The 19,479-nt window shown below is 43.7% G+C and overlaps 1 protein-coding gene and 1 pseudogene across 3 annotated transcripts in view; one reads left to right on the plus strand and one right to left on the minus strand.

Moving 5' to 3' along the window:
* Positions 1–2,583: 2,583 nt before the first annotated feature.
* Positions 2,584–19,479, minus strand: part of GOLPH3L (golgi phosphoprotein 3 like) — a 45,887-nt gene continuing 28,991 nt past the window's right edge. For all 3 annotated transcript variants that reach the window (XM_062192193.1, XM_062192192.1, XM_062192194.1), the window contains one exon: positions 2,584–3,271. In XM_062192193.1, coding sequence (XP_062048177.1) covers positions 2,844–3,271 — 428 coding nt within the window. In that variant the 3' untranslated portion in view covers positions 2,584–2,843. The remainder of the gene's footprint in view (positions 3,272–19,479) is intronic.
* LOC133760511 (mortality factor 4-like protein 1) lies at positions 16,212–17,238 on the plus strand (annotated as a pseudogene).

Consider the following 19,479-nt stretch of genomic DNA (forward strand, 5'->3'; position numbering starts at 1 on the left):
AATAAGATTGGTATTCTAAAATTTTAACATGCAAGCTTTTACAGAGCTTGTTTAAAATGAAGCTTCCTGAAGTACTAACCGCAGAGACTGATTTACTGGAAACCTGCATTGTAGCAAGGTACCTCACTGTGCATGGGCATTCGGTGGGTTTTGTAGCACATTTTATAAAACATTGCATGGACACGACTATGGTCACAGTGCTTTGTCTTAAATAGAAATAACAGGAAAGTACAAACAGTCCTAATAAATAAACTACTTGTTTTTCCTTTGTAAAGAAAGGAAGAACAATAAGCCAGTTATGAGCACAGTGGTATGTTTACATGCTAACTCTGTGATAGATGTGTTATCTACCTTTGGGATCTCAGGCTTTTAGCTTCTAGATAAATTCAGGCATCACTTGCAAATAGACATTAGGAGGGCAGGTCATACTCACTTTCTTCCTGGTAGTTATGGTATAATTGGGTAACTTACTTTGACTGAGATGGAGATACTATGCAGACTTTTCATCAGCTGGTGTTCAGGTCAGCACTGGTATGCAGTGTCCCCCAGTCTATACAATGTTACAATAAACTTTCTTTTTTTTCCTCTGTTTTCTACACAAGACAAAACAGAGGATGATATGCTATAGTGTAAAGGGGGAGGCCTCACTAGCATTGCATGGAAAGCTCTTATTTCCAGTTAGAACAATGAAGTTACAAACCTGTGCACAGAGGAATCAGAGAGGCAATAACTGATCTTTATTATACAGAAATGTGAAGGTCATATGCATTAAATGGGAAGGCGTTTGGCAGTGAACATGATGCAGATCCAAACTAAAGACATCCTCCTCTTATGGACACTATATAAAAATGAACACTGACTAAGAGTTGCAAGAAAGAACTCAACTTCTACCCCTAGTCAAGCTGAAACTTTCCACCGAAAAACCTGATTTCAGTTCATGCCGAATTATTCAAATGGGCCGAAAAGAGAAGTCCCAGAGAGACCACACGTGGACTGGCTTTTGTACTTTCAGAGTCAGACTAAAACCTGACTCAGCCTCACATTCAGAATTTGTTTCACATTGCATTTATATCTCTATTCACCTGACAGACACTTGAGGGGAAACATTTTTTAGATGTTAACTGAATTGGGGAGTTTTTTGGTGCTAGATTGGGTAGATGAAGTTCAAAGCATTTCATTATTTCTGATCAGAGGATCCGATGGCAGACCTGGGTCACCTGTATCAGACCTTTGTTAGTCTGTCTCTCTGCAGTGACCAATAGGCAGCATCCACTTAACGTACAATAAATGCTTGTCATTAGAACAACTTAGTGCCTGTCCTCTTTATAGCCCCAAACATTGGACTTTATGATGCCAAATTGCCCCGCTAAATAGGGTCATTCTTAATAAGGCTTCTCTTTACCCTCACTACTGAAATGTAAAATATTATTTAGGTCAGAAAGACAGCTGTGTTGAAACAAGAGGGATGACTAGTAATAGGGGTCCTTGATGAGATTTTTGGTGAAGGTGTTTTAATATGTAAACAAGACGGATGACTACATATAGATAAAACTCCCAGAACTCTAAAGTATGGACAGGATTTATCAATTTATACGTGAAGCAGAAACAAAGAAACCCCAAGGAACAAGAAGATCTGAAGATCAGATATACTGTTTGTACTCAAGGAGCTGCTATTAGGCAACTGAAGTTTACAGTTCACTCACTTCAGTCAGAGAAGACACATTTACAGTAGTCTGGAGAAACAGAACAGTCCTGCTGAAGGATGCTCATTCCCCACCCCCCCTTCCTTTACTAATTCTAATGTGGACTATATGAAGGAGGTGGGCGGGATACATTTTTTTTTCTGTTAGATTTTTTTGTCTTAGCAAATGAAGAAGTGTGATAATGCTAAGAGGGAGCATACTATGAGATCTAGGCAATCACATTTGGGACTTTCTCATTATCACAGAAAAGGAAAGATGAGAAAATCACTAGCAAGACATGTAACCTCAGAGACCATTTGCTCCAAAAATTAGTTTTGTTTCCATGGCCCTTCATCCAAAGATAGTTTGGCTGGCCAGCCTTGCTTGCTTCCATCCCTCCTGCCTGCCTTTTTTTCTTCTGAGAGGCAGAGGCAGAGGCAGAGACAGAGACAGAGATAGACAGAACTCCCATCTGCTAGTTCACTCCCCGACATTCCCACAGCAGCTGGGAGTGGATCTGGCCCAAACTGGAAGCTAGAAATTCAATTCAGGTCTCCCGCGTTAGCTGAGCCATGACTGCTGCCTCCCCAGGTCTTTGTGGACTGGAACCTGGAGTCAGGAGCCAGAGCTGGGTGTCAAACCAGTTACTCTGCCAGGTGTCCTGACAGCTTAACCACTAAGCTAAATGCTTGCTCCAAGAATTACTTCAATAAACTATACTATTCAACAGAATCTAAGAGAGACAAAGGCTGTGAAAACATCTATTTACGACAGAAAACAGAACAGTATAATAAATGGTTTGCTCTTCATCTCATTCACATTTTGTTGCTGGAGAATCTCAAATCTTGCTTAAACATTTCTGTTGATCAAAAAGCACGGTGGATGAAACTAAGCCAAGAAATGGAAGAACGTGTTTATTGGTGTGTATAGGTTCACTCACTTCATTCACCTACGGAATGGAAGGACAGGGAGAATAAAACCTGCTTACTCCAATGGCCAAAGTCTACAAAGAAGCCCTGAAGTTGCTCTCCTCCAATCACGAGTCTGATTCAAGAGAAGGGGAGGAAAAAAAGCCATGAAAACAGCTCATCACACAAAACTCAGTATGGGTCTCTGACGGTCAACAACCAGCAAGGGGCTAGGAGAACCCACCTACTGGCTTTAGGATTTATTGAAGGCCGCCAGCACAGCCCAGATCATCTCTGTGGCACTGTGCTTCGTCCCCTCCACTTCGGGGTCCAGTTCTACTATGTCCTTGGCTCGATTCATTGCTACATCATACTTGTCGTCTGTCAGAGAGGAGAAGACATTCTCCAGCACATCAGAGGAGTGGGCGAGCACCAGGAGAGCTAGTGTTCGCTTGTCCATCCGCTGAGGGTCATTTACCCACCGCTCTAGAACACTATCCTGAAGTTTTTTCACTAGTCTCTGTTTCTCGGTTGTATTGGTCACTGGATGAGTAGTCATGTCAAAAAGCAGGAAATTCTGCTTCTCAGTGGTCAGAATACCCTTCTCCACGAGGTTCTTGGCAATTCGCTCTCGTACATTTCTTAGCTGGTACTGTAATTTGAAGGGGTTCCAGGTCTCACCTGTGGGGAAAAGAAATAAGACATAATAAATAGAGAAAAACAAAAAATGTAACCTAGTTATGTGGAACCTTGAGTGGTTTAAAATTTCAAAATTCCCCAATCCATTTAATCTTTTGTCCTTAATACTCTGGTTTTGACTACAACTATATTTCACATTAAAACACCTTCACCAAAAATCTTATCAAGGACCCCTATAAGTAGAGCTTATGGATTTTATTTCCACGCTTACTTATATGACTTCTCTGTGACACTGTTAATCATTCTTGTACTTTGGGTGTTCTCTTTGGGACACCAGTCTTTCCTAGATGATTTCTATAGAAGTTCTGTTTGGGCTGGTGCGGCTGAGAGCCCTGAGACTCCCTTCCCTTCCTTATAGGGCAGAAGCTTTTCCCAGGTGTGGTAGGCCAGTTGTACTGGAACCTCAATTGCTCCACTTCAGCTTGCTCATAGAGGTTCTGCCCTGGAAAGGTCAAACCAAGAAGACCAGGGTTACCACCCGCTGCCTAGTGCCTACTCATACAGCAGGGGCCACTGTCCCCACCTCTACCTCAGTGTAGGGCAGAGGTTCTGTCTAAGAACGGAGGCAGGCTTGAAAGATGAAGAACTCTACTACTCTGCCTTACACTCCCCAAATGGCTGCAACGGCCAGAGCTGCTCTGATCCGAAGCCAGGAGCCAGGAGCCAGGAGCCAGGAGCCAGGAGCCTCTTCCAGGTCTCCCACATGGGTGCAGGAGCCCGAGCACTTGGGCCATCTTCTGCTGCTTTCCCAGGCCATAGCAGAGAGCTGGATTGGAAGAGGAGCAGTCGGGACTAGAAACAGCACCCATATGGGATGCCAGCGCCAGTGCCACGGCTCTGGCCCCTGACCTTTCTTCTTCAGTAATAATTATAACAATGAGTATTGTTTGTTTTACATATATTACACACATGCAATACATGTAACAATATTAACACAAAAGTAGGGAGAGGAATGGAGTTCTATGGAAGTAAAATCCATTATTTGAATTACATTGAAATTAATTTTTTAATAAATCCCAGGTAGCTTTTGTAAGTCAAGATGTATATTTGTAAGCCCTAGAGTAACCACTTAAGAAAATAGCTTAAAAAACAACTTAAGGATCATTAAAAGATTAAAATATTATAACAAAATATTACTCATTATACTAAAAAACATCCACTTAATACAGAAGAAGGCAGCATAGGAGAAACAGAACAACAACAATAACAGAGAGACAGACAGATGTAAATTACAGATGTAAATTTTATCATATCAGTAATAACATTAAATGTGAGTAGATGAAATAATCCAAGCAAAAGACTGTCAGAGTGAATGAAAAAATATGATTCAACTATATGCAATCTATAGGAAACACACTAGACTTAAACATACAAATAGGTTGAAACTAAAGTAAGGGAAAATGCAACAAGAAGAGAGCTGGAGTGGCTACACTAATATTGGATAAGATAGACTTCTAAAAAAATGTCTTTTAAAAAAGGTGGAGGATATTTAATAACGAGAAAGGGGCCAATCCCAAAATATAAGAAGCAAAATGGACAGAATTTAAGAGAGAAATAGGGGCTAGTGTTGTGGTGCAGCAAGTTAAGCTGCTGCCTGAGATGCCAGCATCCCATAAGAATGCTGGGTGGAGTCTTGGCTCCTCCCTTTCAGATCCAGCTCCCTGCTAATGCGCCTGGGAAACCAGTGGAAGATGGCCCAAGTACTTGGGCCTTGCCACCCATGTTGGAGACTCAAATGGAGTTCCAGGTCCCTGATGTCAGCCTGGCCAAGCCCTGGCTGTGGCAACCTTTTGGGGAGTGAACCAGCTGATGGAAGATCTTTCTTTCTGTCTCTATCTCTGTAACTCTGCCTTGCAAATAAATAAATCTTTTTTTTTTTTTAAAGATTTTATTTATTTGAGAGGTAGAGTTACAGACAGTGAGAGGGAGAGACAGAGAGAAAGGTCTTCCTCCTGTTGTTTCACCCCTCAAATGGCCACCATGGCCGGAGCTGCACCAATCCGAAGCCAGGAGCCAGGAGCTTCTTCCCAGTCTCTCATGTGGGTGCAGGGGCCCAAGGTCTTGACCTATCCTCTGCTGCTTTCCCAGGCCATAGAAGAGAGCTGGATTGGAAAAGGAGCAGCCAGGACTTGAACTGGCACCCATATGGGATGCCAGAGCCACAGGCGGAGGATTAACCTACGTGCTATGGAGCCGGCACCTAAAATGAATCTTAAAAAAGAAAAATTAATACTGACTCTTCATTAAAAAAAAAAACAAGAGAGGCAGGTATTTGGCCTAGGAGTTAAGATGCTGGTCAAGACACCTGTATCCTGTATCACAGTGCCTGGGTTCAATATCTGGCTCTGGCTCCTGGCTTCAGCTTTTTGCTAAGGCAGATCATGGGAGGCAGCAGTGTTGGCTCAAGTGATTGGGTTTCTGCCATTCATATGGGAGACCTGAATTGAATTCCTGGCTCCCAGACTTGGCCTTGGCCCAGTTCTAACTATTGAGGGCATTTAGGGAGTGAGCCAGCAAAATAAATAAATAAAAATTGGGGGAATAAAACAACAGAAGAGAAAGGAACATTTTTAACTTATGTGATTGACTTTACCCTGATACCAAAATCAGACAAAGGCATCACAAAAAACGAACAAGCAAACAAACTACAGGGGCTAGCACTGTGGCATAGTGGGTAACGCCGCTGCCTGCAGTCCCAGCATCCCATGTGGGTGCTGATTCGAGTCCTGGCTGCTCTACTTTCTTTCGTTTTTTTTTTGTTTTTTTTTTTTTTTAAGATTTATTTATTTACTTGAAAGTCAGAGTTACACAGAGAGAGAAGGAGAGGCAGAGAGAGAGAGAGAGAAAGGTCTTCCATCTGCTAGTTCACTCCCCAAATGGCCACAATGGTTAGAGCTGAGCTGATCTGAAGCCAGGAGCCAGGAGTCTTCCAGGTCTCCCATGGGGGTACAGGGGCCCAAGGACTTGGGTCATCTTCTACTGCTTTCCCAGGCCACAGCAGAGAGCTGGACCAGAAGTGGAGCAGCCAGGACTCGAAACTGGTGCCCATATGGGATGCTGGCACTGCAGGTGGCGGCTTTACCTGCTATGCCACAGTGCTGGCCCCTGCTCTACTTTCAGTCCAGCTCTCTGCTATCACCTGGGAAAGCAGTAGAGGATGGCCCAAGTCCTTGGGCCCCTGCACCCATGTGGGAGATCTGGAAGAAGCTTGTGACTGCGGGCTTCAGCCTGATCCAGTCCTGGCCGTGTGGCCATTTGAAGAGTGAACCAGCAAATGGAAGATTTCTGTCTCTCTCTGCCTCCAGCAGGGAGGTAGATCAGCAGGGAGCTGGATCAGAAAGCAGAGCAGCCAGGACTTGAACTAGCGCTCCACTATGGGATCCGATTGACGTCTCAGGCTTAACCCATGGTGCCTCAATGCCGGCTCAACCATTCTGTTTTTCACTTTTAGTATTCAGTAAATTACATGAGATATTAAATACTTTATTATGTTATAAAATAGGCTCTGTGATAGAGGATTTTGCCTAATCATAGGCTACATAAGTATTCTGAGCCTGTTTAAGAAAGGCTGAGCTGTGAAGTTTAGTAGATTAGTATATTTAATGTATTTTGACTTATATTTTTTGACTTACAATGGATTTATTGGGATCTAACCTTGTTGTAAGTAAAGGAGCATCTGTGCAGAACAAAAATTTAACGAAATATAGTAGTCTTGTCTTATCCAGGGTTTTGTTTTCCATGGTGTCAGTTAACTGCAGTCCGGCATAGCCTACAACTATTAATTGGAAAATTCCAGAAATAAACAATTCATGATTTACATCCTATCCTTTTCAGTGTATCCATGCTTATATCTTCTTGCCTGTTAGTCACTTAGTGGCTATTTCAGTGATCAGACTGACTGCAGTATTACAGGGTTTATGTTCAAGTAACCCTTGCACAGTAGCCTTATGCTTAGTCACAATGCCTAGGGTCATTCACCTCACTTAATCGCATCATGTAGGTATTGTATCAACCCACATCATGAAGAGAGAGTACAGTACAATAAGATATTTTAGGGTTCAGGTCTGGTACATGGACAAGTCCAGAGATGACCTGTGGTCACTGCACCTGGTGGACTTGAATCAACTACACCAGCTCAAGGTGCTCTTATAGAAGCTGAATGCTGACAAATATGAGAATGATTAAGAATAGAAAAGAGGTCGGCGCCGCGACTCACTAGGCTAATCCTCCGCCTGCGGCGCCGGCACACCAGGTTCTAGTCCTGGTTGGGGCACCAGATTCTGCCCGGTTGCTCCTCTTCCAGTCCAGCTCTCTGCCGTGGCCCAGGAAGGCAGTGGAGGATGGCCCAAGTGCTTGGGCTCTGCACCCACATGGGAGACCAGGAGGAAGCACCTGGCTCCTGACTTCGGATTGGTGCAGCGCACTGGCCATAGTGGCTATTAGGGGAGTGACCCAATGGAAGGAAGACCTCTCTCTCTCTCTCTGTCTAACTCTGGCTGTAAAAAAAAAAAAAAAAAAGAATAGAGGCTGGCGCCATAGCTCAACAGGCTAATCCTCCGCCTGTGGCACCGGCCCTGGGCGGGGCGCCGGATTCTGTCCCGGGTGCCCCTCTTCCAGGCCAACTCTCTGCTATGGCCCAGGAGTGCAGTGGAGGATGGCCCAAGTGCTTGGGCCCTGCACCCCATGGGAGACCAGGAGAAGCACCCGGCTCCTGCCTTCGGAACAGCGCGGTGTGCTGGCCACAGTGCGCCAGCCGCGGCGGCCATTGGAGGGTGAACCAATGGCAAAGGAAGACCTTTCTCTCTGTCTCTCTCTCTCACTGTCCACTCTGCCTGTCAAAAAGTAAAAAAAAAAAAAAAAAAAGAATGGAAAAGAACTGAAGAGACAGAAGCCATTCTTTAATTAACATCATAACCATATGCACAGGTAAACTACAAATTATCAGAAGAAAAGATTAAGATGTTTTTATGAAGAGCATTTACACCTGGAAGAAGAGAGTCACCACATCTTGAATGTGGGTACTTTTATGTAAGGGATTTATCATTGCTTCATGCTGGATAATATGTGTGGTAAAGGCCATGCAGCTGTTTGTGGGAGAACCAGGGTGGATAGCATAAAACAGGTAAGCTGACAATTTGTTTGTTTTAAGTTGTATTTATTTATTTATTTGAACGGCAGAGAGAGAAAGAGAGACAGACAGAGAGAGAGAGAGGCAGGTTTAATTCCCAAATACCTACAATAGCTCAGGTTGGGCCAGGCTGAAGCCAGGAGCCAAGAGCTCCATCTGGGTCTCCCATCTGGGTGGCAGGAACCCAAGTACTTAGCCCATCATCTGCTGTCTCCCAGGCACATTATCAGGAAGCTGGATCAGAAGCAGAAGTGGGGCCGGCGTCGTGGCTCACTAGGCTAATCCTCCGCCTTGCGGCGCCAGCACACGGGGTTCTAGTCCCGGTCTGGGCGCCGGATTCTGTCCCGGTTGCCCCCCTTCCAGGCCAGCTCTCTGCTGTGGCCAGGGAGTGCAGTGGAGGATGGCCCAAGTGCTTGGGCCCTGCACCCCATGGGAGACCAGGAAAAGCACCTGGCTCCTGCCATCAGATCAGCGCGGTGTGCCGGCGTGCCAGCCGCGGCAGCCATTGGAGGGTGAACCAATGGCAAAATGAAGACCTTTCTCTCTGTCTCTCTCTCTCTCTCTCACTGTCCACTCTGCCTGTCAAAAAAAAAAAAAAAAGTGGAATTCATTCTTAGGCTACTCTACATCAATTCTGTGATGTGGGCTTCCCTACCGGCAAGTTAACCTGCTGCGCCACATGGCTATTTTGATGCCCAGGGATAGTACATGGACTTTCTGGGAGTCAGTGTAGCAGTGTTCCCTGGAAACAGCACTTGCCTTGTAAAATTCCTAAACATGGTAACAGCAGATATGACTTTTTTCTCTGCATTTATATTTTAAACTAGAGGGTAGATTATTTTTCCTTTTCAAAATTATTTGGTCAGAATATTTTTCTTTTTAAGATTTATTTATCTGAAAGGCAGAGTTACAGAGAGGCAGAAAGAGAGAGAGAGTGAGAGAGGGAGAGAGAGAGAGAGAGAGGTCTTCCATCTGCTGGTTCACTCTTCAAGTGGCTGCAATGGCCAGAGTTGTGCTGATCCGAAGCCGGGAGCTTCTTCCAGGTTTTCCACGCAAGTGCAAGGACCCAAGCACTTGGGCCATCTTCTGCTTTCCCAGGCCATAGCGGAGAGCTCACTTTCCAGCACTGGTGCGTAGGCTCTCGGCTATTGGAGTCCTTAGCTGTGGGCGCCCACGCTCTCCATGTAGGTCCAATGTGTCCCTCTAATTTCGGAAGAGTTTCCTCTGCTGTTTTTTCCCTAACTCTTCCCTGAGACTAAACTATCTCCACTTTTTTTACTATCTTCTCCTAGACTAGATCAGTAAGCTCCCTTCCTATTCCACCATCCCCAGCTGTTCCATTTGACCCCAGAATATTTTTCAATGAAGGGACTGGCATTGTAACACAGTATGTTAAGCTGCTATTAAAAAAATTATTTATTTATTTCAAGAGGCAGAGTTATAGACAGAGAGTGGGAAAGACAGCAGAGAAGTCTTTCACCCAATGGTTCACTTCCCAGATGGCTAAAACAGTTGAAGCTGAGGCAGGAGCCAAGAAACTTCTTCCAGGTCTTTCAAATGGGTGCAGGGGCCCAAGCACTTGGGCCATCTTCCACTGCTTTCCCAGGCCATTAGTAGAGAGCTGAATCAGAAGTGGCAGCTGGGATTCGAACCGGCACCCATATGGGATGCCAGCACTGCAGGCAGAAGCTTGACCTACTACACCACACGCCAGCCCCCAAGCTGCCATTGTGACAGCCACATCCCAAATAAGAGTGCTGGTTCAGGTCCTGGGTACTTTGCTGCCCAATCCAGCTCTCCATGAAAATTTGCCTGGGAAAGCAGCAGAAGATACCCCAAGTGCCTGGGCCTCTGCCACTCATGTGGGAAATCCAGATGGAATTTCTGGCTCCTGGATTCAGGCTGGCCCAGACCTGACTGTTGCAGCAATTTGGGGAGTGAATGAGCAGATGGAAGACCTCTGTCATTCCTTCCCTCTCTGTCACTCTGCCTTTCAAATAAATAAATAATGAGTCTTATTTATTTATTTATACATTTTTAAAAGATTTATTTACTCATTTGGAAGGCAGAGGCAGAGGTGGCAGTTCACTCCCCAGATGGCCACAATGGCCAGAGTTGTGCAGATCTGAAGCCAGGAGCCAGGAGCTTCTTCCGTGTCTCCCACATTGGTGCAGGGACTCAAGGACTTGGGCCAGCCTCCACCACTTTCCCAGGCCATAGCAGAGAGCTGGATTGGATGTGGAGCAGCCAGGACTTGAACCGGTGCCCATATGGGATGCCAGCACTGCAGGTGGAGGCTTTACCCACTACACCACAGCGCCGGTTCCTAAACAATCTTTTTAAGAAAGAGTATTTTTCAATGAAATGAGCTATAAATTTGATTTTTTACATAGAAACAACTATGGAAATATAAACAACTCACTTTAATTTTCTCTAACGCTATAAAGGTTTCTAGTACAGAAGCTCTGTGTCAATATGTGGGTTCATGTTCAATACAAATGAGTTTTACTTCCCAAAATGAAACTCTTTAGATGCTTGACCTGCATATGATTATCATGCCTGCTTTATAAGATGGTGTAATAATAGATAACATACCTAACCAGATGAAAGATATTTTTCTCCCAAAATTATAGCCTTGGGGTGGGGAGTGGTATGGAGGAAAAGTTTTATGCTATGGGGCATACTCTGAGTAGCTTATATCACTTCCTTGTTCAAAATGGACTAACTGTCCTAATAAAAAAAGAAAGAAGAAAAAAGATATTTTGAGAGACCACATTCACATGACTTTTATTACAGTATATTGTTATAATTATTCTATTTTATTATTAGCTATTGTTTATCTCTTACTGAACCTAATTTATAAATTAAGCTTTATCAAGTATATAGGAAAACAATGCAGTATACACATGGTTTGGTATTATTTGTTGTTCCAGGCATCCACTGGGGGGTCCTGCAACATATTCCTGCAGACTAGGAGAGACTACCGCTGACAGAAACAGACAGTTTTACAATAATACCCTAATTTCTATAAGGCATAGAGTAAGACAGAGAATAACTAACTAAAGACTCCATCAACATAATAAGCGCCTAGCTCTAATGGATATGTATAGAACACACCACTCAACAGAAGCAGAATACATAGTTTCCCAAGTGCACATGAAATATTTCCTGAATAGGCCACATATTAAGTCACAGAATAAGTCTTAATAGATTTCTTTTAAAATATTTATTTATTTACTTGCAAGGTGAGTGACAGAGAGAGAGAGGGAGAGACAGAAGAGAGAAGAGAGAAGAGAGAGAATCTTCAGGGGCTCAAGTACTTGGCTGTCTTGCGTTGCCTTCCTGGGTACTTCAGCAGGGAGCTAGGCTGCAAGCCAAGTGGCTAGGACTCAAAGTGAAACTCTGATATGAGATGATGGTGCGGTAACTGGTGGCTTAATCCAATGAACCACAAAACCAGTCCCTCAGTAGAGTTTAAGAGACAGATATCATACAAAGTATCCTCACATCAGGATCACAACAGGATGAAGCTAGAAATCAGTAACAGAAGGAAAATGGAAAAATTCACATACATGTATAAACAACATAAATAATCACTGAATTAAAGAAAAAATTACTAGGAAAATTAGAGAGTACTTAGATATGAATGCAAATTAAAATATACCAAAATGTATAAGATACAGTAAAAGCAATTTTCAGAGAGAAATTCAAAGCTGTGAATGCCTCTGTTAAAAAAGATCTCAAGGAGCCGGCACTGTGGTGCAGCAGATTAAAGCCCTGGTCTGAAGCACTGGCATCCCATATGGGCACTGGTTTGAGTCCCGGCTGCTCCATTTCCAATCCAGCTTTCTGTTATGGCATGGGAAAGCAGTAGAAGATGGCCCAAGTGCTTGGGTCCCTCACCTGCGTGCAAGACCAAGAAGAAGCTCCTGGCTCCTGGCTTCGGATTGGCGCAGCTCTGGCTGTTGCGGCCAACTGGGGAGTGAACCAGCAGATGGAAGACCTCTCTCCCTCTCTCTCTCTCTGGCTCTCCTTCTCTCTCTGTGTAACTCTTTCAAATAAATAAATAAATATTTTTTAAAAAGTGAAAAAATAAAAAAGATTTTAAGTAAATAATCTCAAATACATTTACTTCATAAGGAATTATTATTTTTGTTGTTGTTGCAGTTTTTAAATTTTATATTATAAGGAATTAGAGGATGAGCAAACTAAACCCAAAGCTAGCAGAAGAAAGGAAGTAATAAAGATTAGAGTGGAGATAAAAAAAATAGAGAACAGAAAAACAACAGAGAAAATCAATGAAAATAAGAAGTTCCTTGAAAAGGTCAAGAAAACTAAGAAACCATTAGACTGACAAAGAAAAGAAAAGACACAAATAACTAAATTCAGAAATGAAAGTAGGGATAGCATTATTGACCTTACAGAATTAAAAAGGCTTATAAAAGAATACTATCAACAATCCTATGCCAACCAATCAGAAAACCTAATAGAAATGGATAAATTTCTTGAAAAACATAACTTATTTAAGTTAACTCAAGAAGAAACAGAAAATGTTAGCAGATCAGTAATAGGAAAAAAGATTGATTCAGTAATAAAAAACCTACCAATATAAAAAAAAGTTCTGAATGGGATGGGTTCACCAGGAAATTCTACCTAACATGTAAGGAATTAACACCAATTCTTTTTAAACTCTTCCAAAAACACTGAAGAGGGAATACTTTCTAGATTATTTTATGGGGCCAGAGTTACCCTAATACCAATCCTAGATAAAGATATCACAAGAAAATAAAATTACAGATAAATATCTCTTATGAATATAGATGAAAAATCCTGAATAAAATATTAGCAAATTGTATCCAACATCATATTGAAAGGATTATTCACTATGACCAAGTTGAAATTTACCCCAGGAATTCAACTTAAGAGAATCTAACAATGTAATGTGTCATACTAATAGAATGAAAGAAACATTAAAAACTAACATCCTTTCTTTTTCTTTCTTTCTTTCTTTTTTTTTTTTTTAAAGAAAAAGAGACTCAGAGAGAATGAGACAGAGATCTTCCATTGGTTGGTTTGTTCCCCAAATGGCTGCAATGGTAAGTGGCTACAACAGCTTGGGCTGGGCCAGGCCAAAGCCAGGAGCCTGGAACTCCATCTGGGCATCTGTTGCTTTCCCAGGTACGGCATCAGAAGTGAGTCAGTGGGGATTCAAACCAGTGCTTGTTTGGGATGCTGGTGTCACAGGTGGCAGCTTAAGTTGCTGTGTCACAACACTGGCTCATGACATCTTTTCTTGATTGAAAATAAACTCTCAGAGAACTAAACATATCAGGCAAATTCATTAATACGCTAAAGGCCTGTAGCTAAATATCATGCTCAGTGACGAACGACTGAAAGCTTTGGGACTGCCATTGTGGTGCAGCGGGTTAAGCAGTGACCTACAACACTGGCATTCCATATGAGTGTGAGTTGGGAGTCTGGGTTGTTCTGCTTGTGATCTAGCTCCCTGCTTATGTGTCTGGGAAAGCAGCAGAGGATGGTCCAAGTAGCTGTACCCCTGCCACTTATGTGGGAGATGCAGGTGGAATTCCTGGCTTTGGCCTGGGCCAACCCTGTCCATTGCAGAGAATGAACCAGCTGATAGAAGATCTCTCTCTCTCTCTCTCTCTCTCTCTCTCTCTCTCTCTCTCTGTCACTCTGAAACTTAGCTGAATTTATTAGCTCTAGTAGCTTTTTTATGAATTATATATATATAGGAGATGACAATAGAGTTGGTTTTACTTTTTTAAAAAAATTTTTACTTATTTTTTTGAAGGTCAGAGTTAGAGAGGGAGAGACGGAGAGAGATCTTCCATCCACTGGTTCACTCGCCAAGCGGCCACAACAGCTGGGGCTTGGCCAGGCCAAAGCCGGGGGCCAGGAGCTTCATAGGAGTTTCCCACATGGGTACAGGAGCCCAAGTACTTGGGCCATCTTCTGATGCTTTCCCAGGCACATTAGCAGGGAGCTGGATCTGAAGTGGAGCAGCCTGGTCTTGAATAGGTGCCCATATAAGATGCCGGCACTTTCATGGCTTAAGCCATGACACCACAATGCCAGTCCCAAATAAATAACATAAATATTAAAAATTAAAAAAGAATAAGACTGGAAGTTTTCTCCTAAAGGTCATGAACAAAACAAGGTTGCCTGCTTTGACCACTGATATTCAACAATGTATTGGAAGTTTTGGCCAGGAGTATCAGGCAAGAAAAAGAAATAAAATGTATTCAAATTGGAAAGAAAAATGCAAACAGGGGCTGGCGCTTGTGGCATAGCAGGTAAAGCCATTGCCTATAGCGCCAACATCCCATATGGGCACTGACTGGTTCAAACCTGCTCCACTTCCAATCCAGCTCCTCACTTAATGTGCCTGGGAAAGCAGTGGAAAATGGCACAAGTGTTTGGGCCCCTGCACACACATGGGAAACCCTGATGAAGCTTCTGGCTCCTGGCTTTGGCCTGGCCCAGCCCCAACAGTTGTAGCCATTTGGGGAGTGAACCAGTGGATGGAAGATTTCTCTCTCTCTGCTTCTTCTCTGTAATGCTGAGTTTTAAATAAATAAATAAATCTTTTTAAAAATGGTAAATAAAACCAATTCCATTTGCATCTCATATATATATATGTGTGTATATATATGTATATATATGTATATATATATGTTTTATATATATACATATACATATATATGTATATATATATAAAACACATCCCAAAGAATCTTCCATAAAAAAAGCTACTAGAGCTAATAAACAAATTTAGCTAAGTTGCAGAGTACAAGGAGCAAACACACAAAAATCAATTGTGCTTCTATACACAAGCAATGAACAATCTGAAAGGAAATTAAGAAAGCAATTCCATTTTCAATACCTTCTAGAATAATTAGAGGGGCCAGTGCTGTGACATAGTAGGCTAAACCTCTGCCTGAGGTGCCGGCATCCCATATTTGTGCCGGTTCAAGTCCTAGCTACTCCTCTTCCAATTCAGCTCTTTGCTTACTGGCCTGGAAAGGCAGTGAAAGATGGCCTGAGTGCTTGGGCCCCTGTACCCACATGGGACACCCAGAATAAGCGCCTATTTCCTGGCTTTGGATCAGTTCAGCTCTGGCTGTTGTGGCCATTTGGGGAGTGGATCAACACATGGAAGACCTTTCTTCTCTTTGTAACTCTACTCTCAAATGAATAAAAATCTAAAAAAAAAAAAAACAAAAAAACAAACAAACAAAAAAACACACACACACAAAAACCAAAAACTTAGAAACAAAGTTTCTTTTTTTAAAAAAATGTATTTGAAAGTTAGAGTTACACAGAGAGAGAAAGAGAGGCCGGAGCTGTACTGATCCAAAGCCAGGAGCCAGAAGCTTCTTCTGGGTCTCCCCCGTGGGTACAGGGGTCCAAGGACTAGGGCCATCTTCTACTGCTTTCCCAGGCCATAGCAGAGAGCTGGATCAGAAGTGGAGCAGCCGGGACTTGAACCAGTCCATATGGGATGCTGGCACTGCAGGCAGCGGCTTTACTCACTATGCCACAACGCTGGCCCCTCGAAACAAGTTTAACCAAGGAAGCATAAGATTTGTACACTGAAAAGTACAAAACATTGTTGAAAAAAAATAAAGATGACCTGAAATCAGGTCCAGGCTGTGGAGCTAGTGGTGCTTGGTGGCACACTGATGGGGAGCTGGGTAGGGCAGAGAGCGGAGGGCAGTTGTGTGTGTGTGTGGGGGGGTGATGGGAGAAGGGCCGGCAAACCACCTTGAAATGGAGCCCAAGCAGGACCTGAAGCCTAATGTCCAGGAGTGTGAGCTAGTATTGTGCTTTCATAGGCCTCTTCTTTATTATGCAAAGTGTGTAAAGGTTGCCATAAAGGGCCAAAAAGTGAAATATTTTATACATTACAGTGGTTTGAATAAAAATTGGGATGAATGGGCTCCAGAGAGGAGTGCTCAAATATGTGTATAACACCCTGCAGAAGCAGCAAGAACTTCAAAAAGCCAATCAGAGCAATATGCATAGAGGAAGATGGGGCTGCTCCAGGAAAGAAGACACCTGGTCTGCAACAGAAAAATACAGAAGTGAAAACAAAAAAGAACAAACAGAAAACACCTGAAAATGGAGATGGTGGCAGAACAAGTGAGACACCGCAACCTCCTGGGAAGAAAAGGGCCTGCACATATCTACTGTAGAAAATGAAGAAATAGGGGCCCACGCTGTGGAGTACTAGGCTAAGCCTCTGCCTGCTGTGCCGGCATCCCATATGGGCCCTGGTTCATGTTCCAGCTGATCCAGCTCTCTGCTGATGGCCTGGGAAAACAGTAGAAGACGGCCAAGTGTTTGGGCCCCTGCACCTGCTTGGGAGACCCAGAAGAAGCTCCTGGCTCCTGGCTTCAGATCAGCCCAGCTCCGGCTGTTTCGGCCATTGGGTAGTGAACTAGTAGATGGAAGATCTCTCTCTGCCTCTGTCTCTGCCTCTCTGTAACTTTGCCTTTCAAATAAATAAATAAATCTTAAAAAAAAAAAAATGAAGAAACATTCATAAACAGAGTGGAAGTTAAAGATTCCTGAAGAGCTAAAACCATGGTTTGTTTTTGACTGGGACTTCATTACCAGAGAAAAACAGCTCTTTTATCTTCCAGCCAAGAAGAAATGTGGATTCCATTCTAAAGGATTATGCAAATTACTTGAAATCTGGAAACAAAGATAATAAGGAGTATGTTGTTAAGTTGTGGCAGGGATAAAAGAATATTGGGGGGGGCGGGGCGGGCAGTGTTGTGGCATAGCTGGGTAAAGCTGTCCCCTGACTTGTCACCAAGATGGTGCCGAAGGCGAACAAGGAAGCTCCTGCCCCTCCCAGAGCCGAAGCCAAAGCAAAGGCTTTGAAGGCCAATAAGGCAATGCTGAAACGCGTCCACAACCACAAAAAAAAGATCTGCACATCACCCACATCCTGGCAGCCCAATATCCTCGGAATAGCGCCCCCAGGAGAAAGAAGCTTGACCACTCTGCCATCATCCAGTTCCCCGAGCACTGAGTCTGCCACGAAGATGGAGGACAATGACACATTCGTGTTCACTGTGGATGTCAAGGCCGCCAAGCACCGGCTCAAACAAGCTGTGAAGAAACCCTGACGCTGCTGTGGCCAAGGCCAACACCCTGATCAGACCTGACGGAGAGAGGAAGGCATGTCTTCCACTGGCTGCTGATTATGATGCTTTGGATGTTGCCAACAAAATTGGGATCACCTGAACTGAGTCCAGCTGGCTAATTCTAATTTTTTTTCAAAGATTTATCCATTTATTTGAAAGACAGTTACAGAGAGAATGAGAGAGGCAGAGGCAGAGAGAAAGAGAGAGAGAGCTTCCATCTGCCAGCCCACTCCCCAGATGGCTGCAATGGCTGGAGCTGCGCAGATCTGAAATCAGGAGCCAGGAACTTCTTCCGGGTCTCCCACGTGGGTGCAGGGGTCCAAGGACTTGGGCCATCTTCCACTGCTTTCCCAGACCACAGCAGAGAGCTGGAGTTGAAGTGGAGCAGCCGGGACTAGAACAGGCGCCCATATGGCACTGGCACCCCAGGGGACAGCCATGCCTCAACACTGCTCCTCCCCCTCCCCCAAGTATTCTTTTATCCCTGCCACAACTCCATTAACAGCATACTCCTTATTATCTGTGTTTCCAGATTTCAAGTAATTTGCAGAATCCTTAGCATGGAATCCACATTTCTTCTTGGTAGGAAGACAAAAGAGCTGTTTTTCTCTGGTAATGAAGTCCCAATCATCAACAAACTAAGTGGAACAGCTGGGACTTGAGCTGGCACCCACATGGGATGCCCGCACTGCAGGCTATGGCTTTACCCACTATGCCACAGTACTGGCCCCTCTTTCTGATTTTTTTTTTTTTTTGGACAGGCAGAGTGGACAGTGAGAGAGAGAGAGAGACAGAGAGAAAGGTCTTCCTTTTTGCCGTTGGTTCACTGGCGCACAGCGCTGTTCCGAAGACAGGAGCCAGGTGCTTCTCCTGGTCTCCCGTGGGGTGCAGGGCCCAAGCACTTGGGCCATCCTCCACTGCACTCCCGGGCCACAGCAGAGAGCTGGCCTGGAAGAGGGGCAACCGGGACAGAATCCGGTGCCCCGACTGGGACTAGAACCCGGTGTGCCGGTGCCGCAAAGTGGAGGATTAGCCTAGTGAGCCGCGGCGCTGGCCTTCTCACCTTTTTTTTAATTTTCAAAATTGTTACTGAAACCATCGAGCTTTTTAATAATTTTTAATATTAATATTTTGAGAGTTCTTGCTGTCTATTCTGATAAGAATTCTGAGTATCAGCTCAAATAATCCAGGCTACATTGTGAGTTTCTAACATTTATTCAGTGAAAGGAAATACATAGGAAAGTGAGGACTTTATTTAAGGGAGAAAGAAGTCTAGAAGCATAAACTGGGTCCATACCAGGCAGAGAGCAGGCTGGGAGCCACATGGAGCAAAGCATATGATTAGGAGCAGCCACAGGTAGCTTAGCACGGGCAGAGAGGCAGTGGGTGCTCCACACCTTTTACCTGCTTCCAAAAGGGGAGGTCAGGTAGTGACAGGAGATCATGAAAGGGGCAGGGCGAAGGCATGGTCTCCAGCTCACAAATCTAATCATTTGATCCTATCTGCCTGCCTGTATCATTACCATTGTATTCAGTGAAGGACAACAGAGGGGCAGGCTGTAGATTGATTGCTTAGCTGACAAAGCTGCTTTTGAATGCTGATGATTGTATTCCTTTGACACTATTCACTTTTTATAATACGTGTTAATGCTATATGACAAGATGCTCTGATTCTTAGTGCCAAATTGTTGAAGAATGCTAACTTATTTCAAGGTTTTTGTATTTGTATCTAATTCATGTTTTAACACAGTAGATGCAATGCATTGTGTAGCTACAGTTTTCTGGAAAAGTTGACCTTTTAGGAATGGTTTCTCAGATCTTCAATAATTTTTTTTCTTAAAAAAAAAAAGAAAAAAAAAAAAAGAATAAAGGCCTAAAGAATG

Source organism: Lepus europaeus, chromosome 5 (assembly GCF_033115175.1).
Source record: "Lepus europaeus isolate LE1 chromosome 5, mLepTim1.pri, whole genome shotgun sequence".
In the NCBI taxonomy this organism is placed as follows: domain Eukaryota; kingdom Metazoa; phylum Chordata; class Mammalia; order Lagomorpha; family Leporidae; genus Lepus; species Lepus europaeus.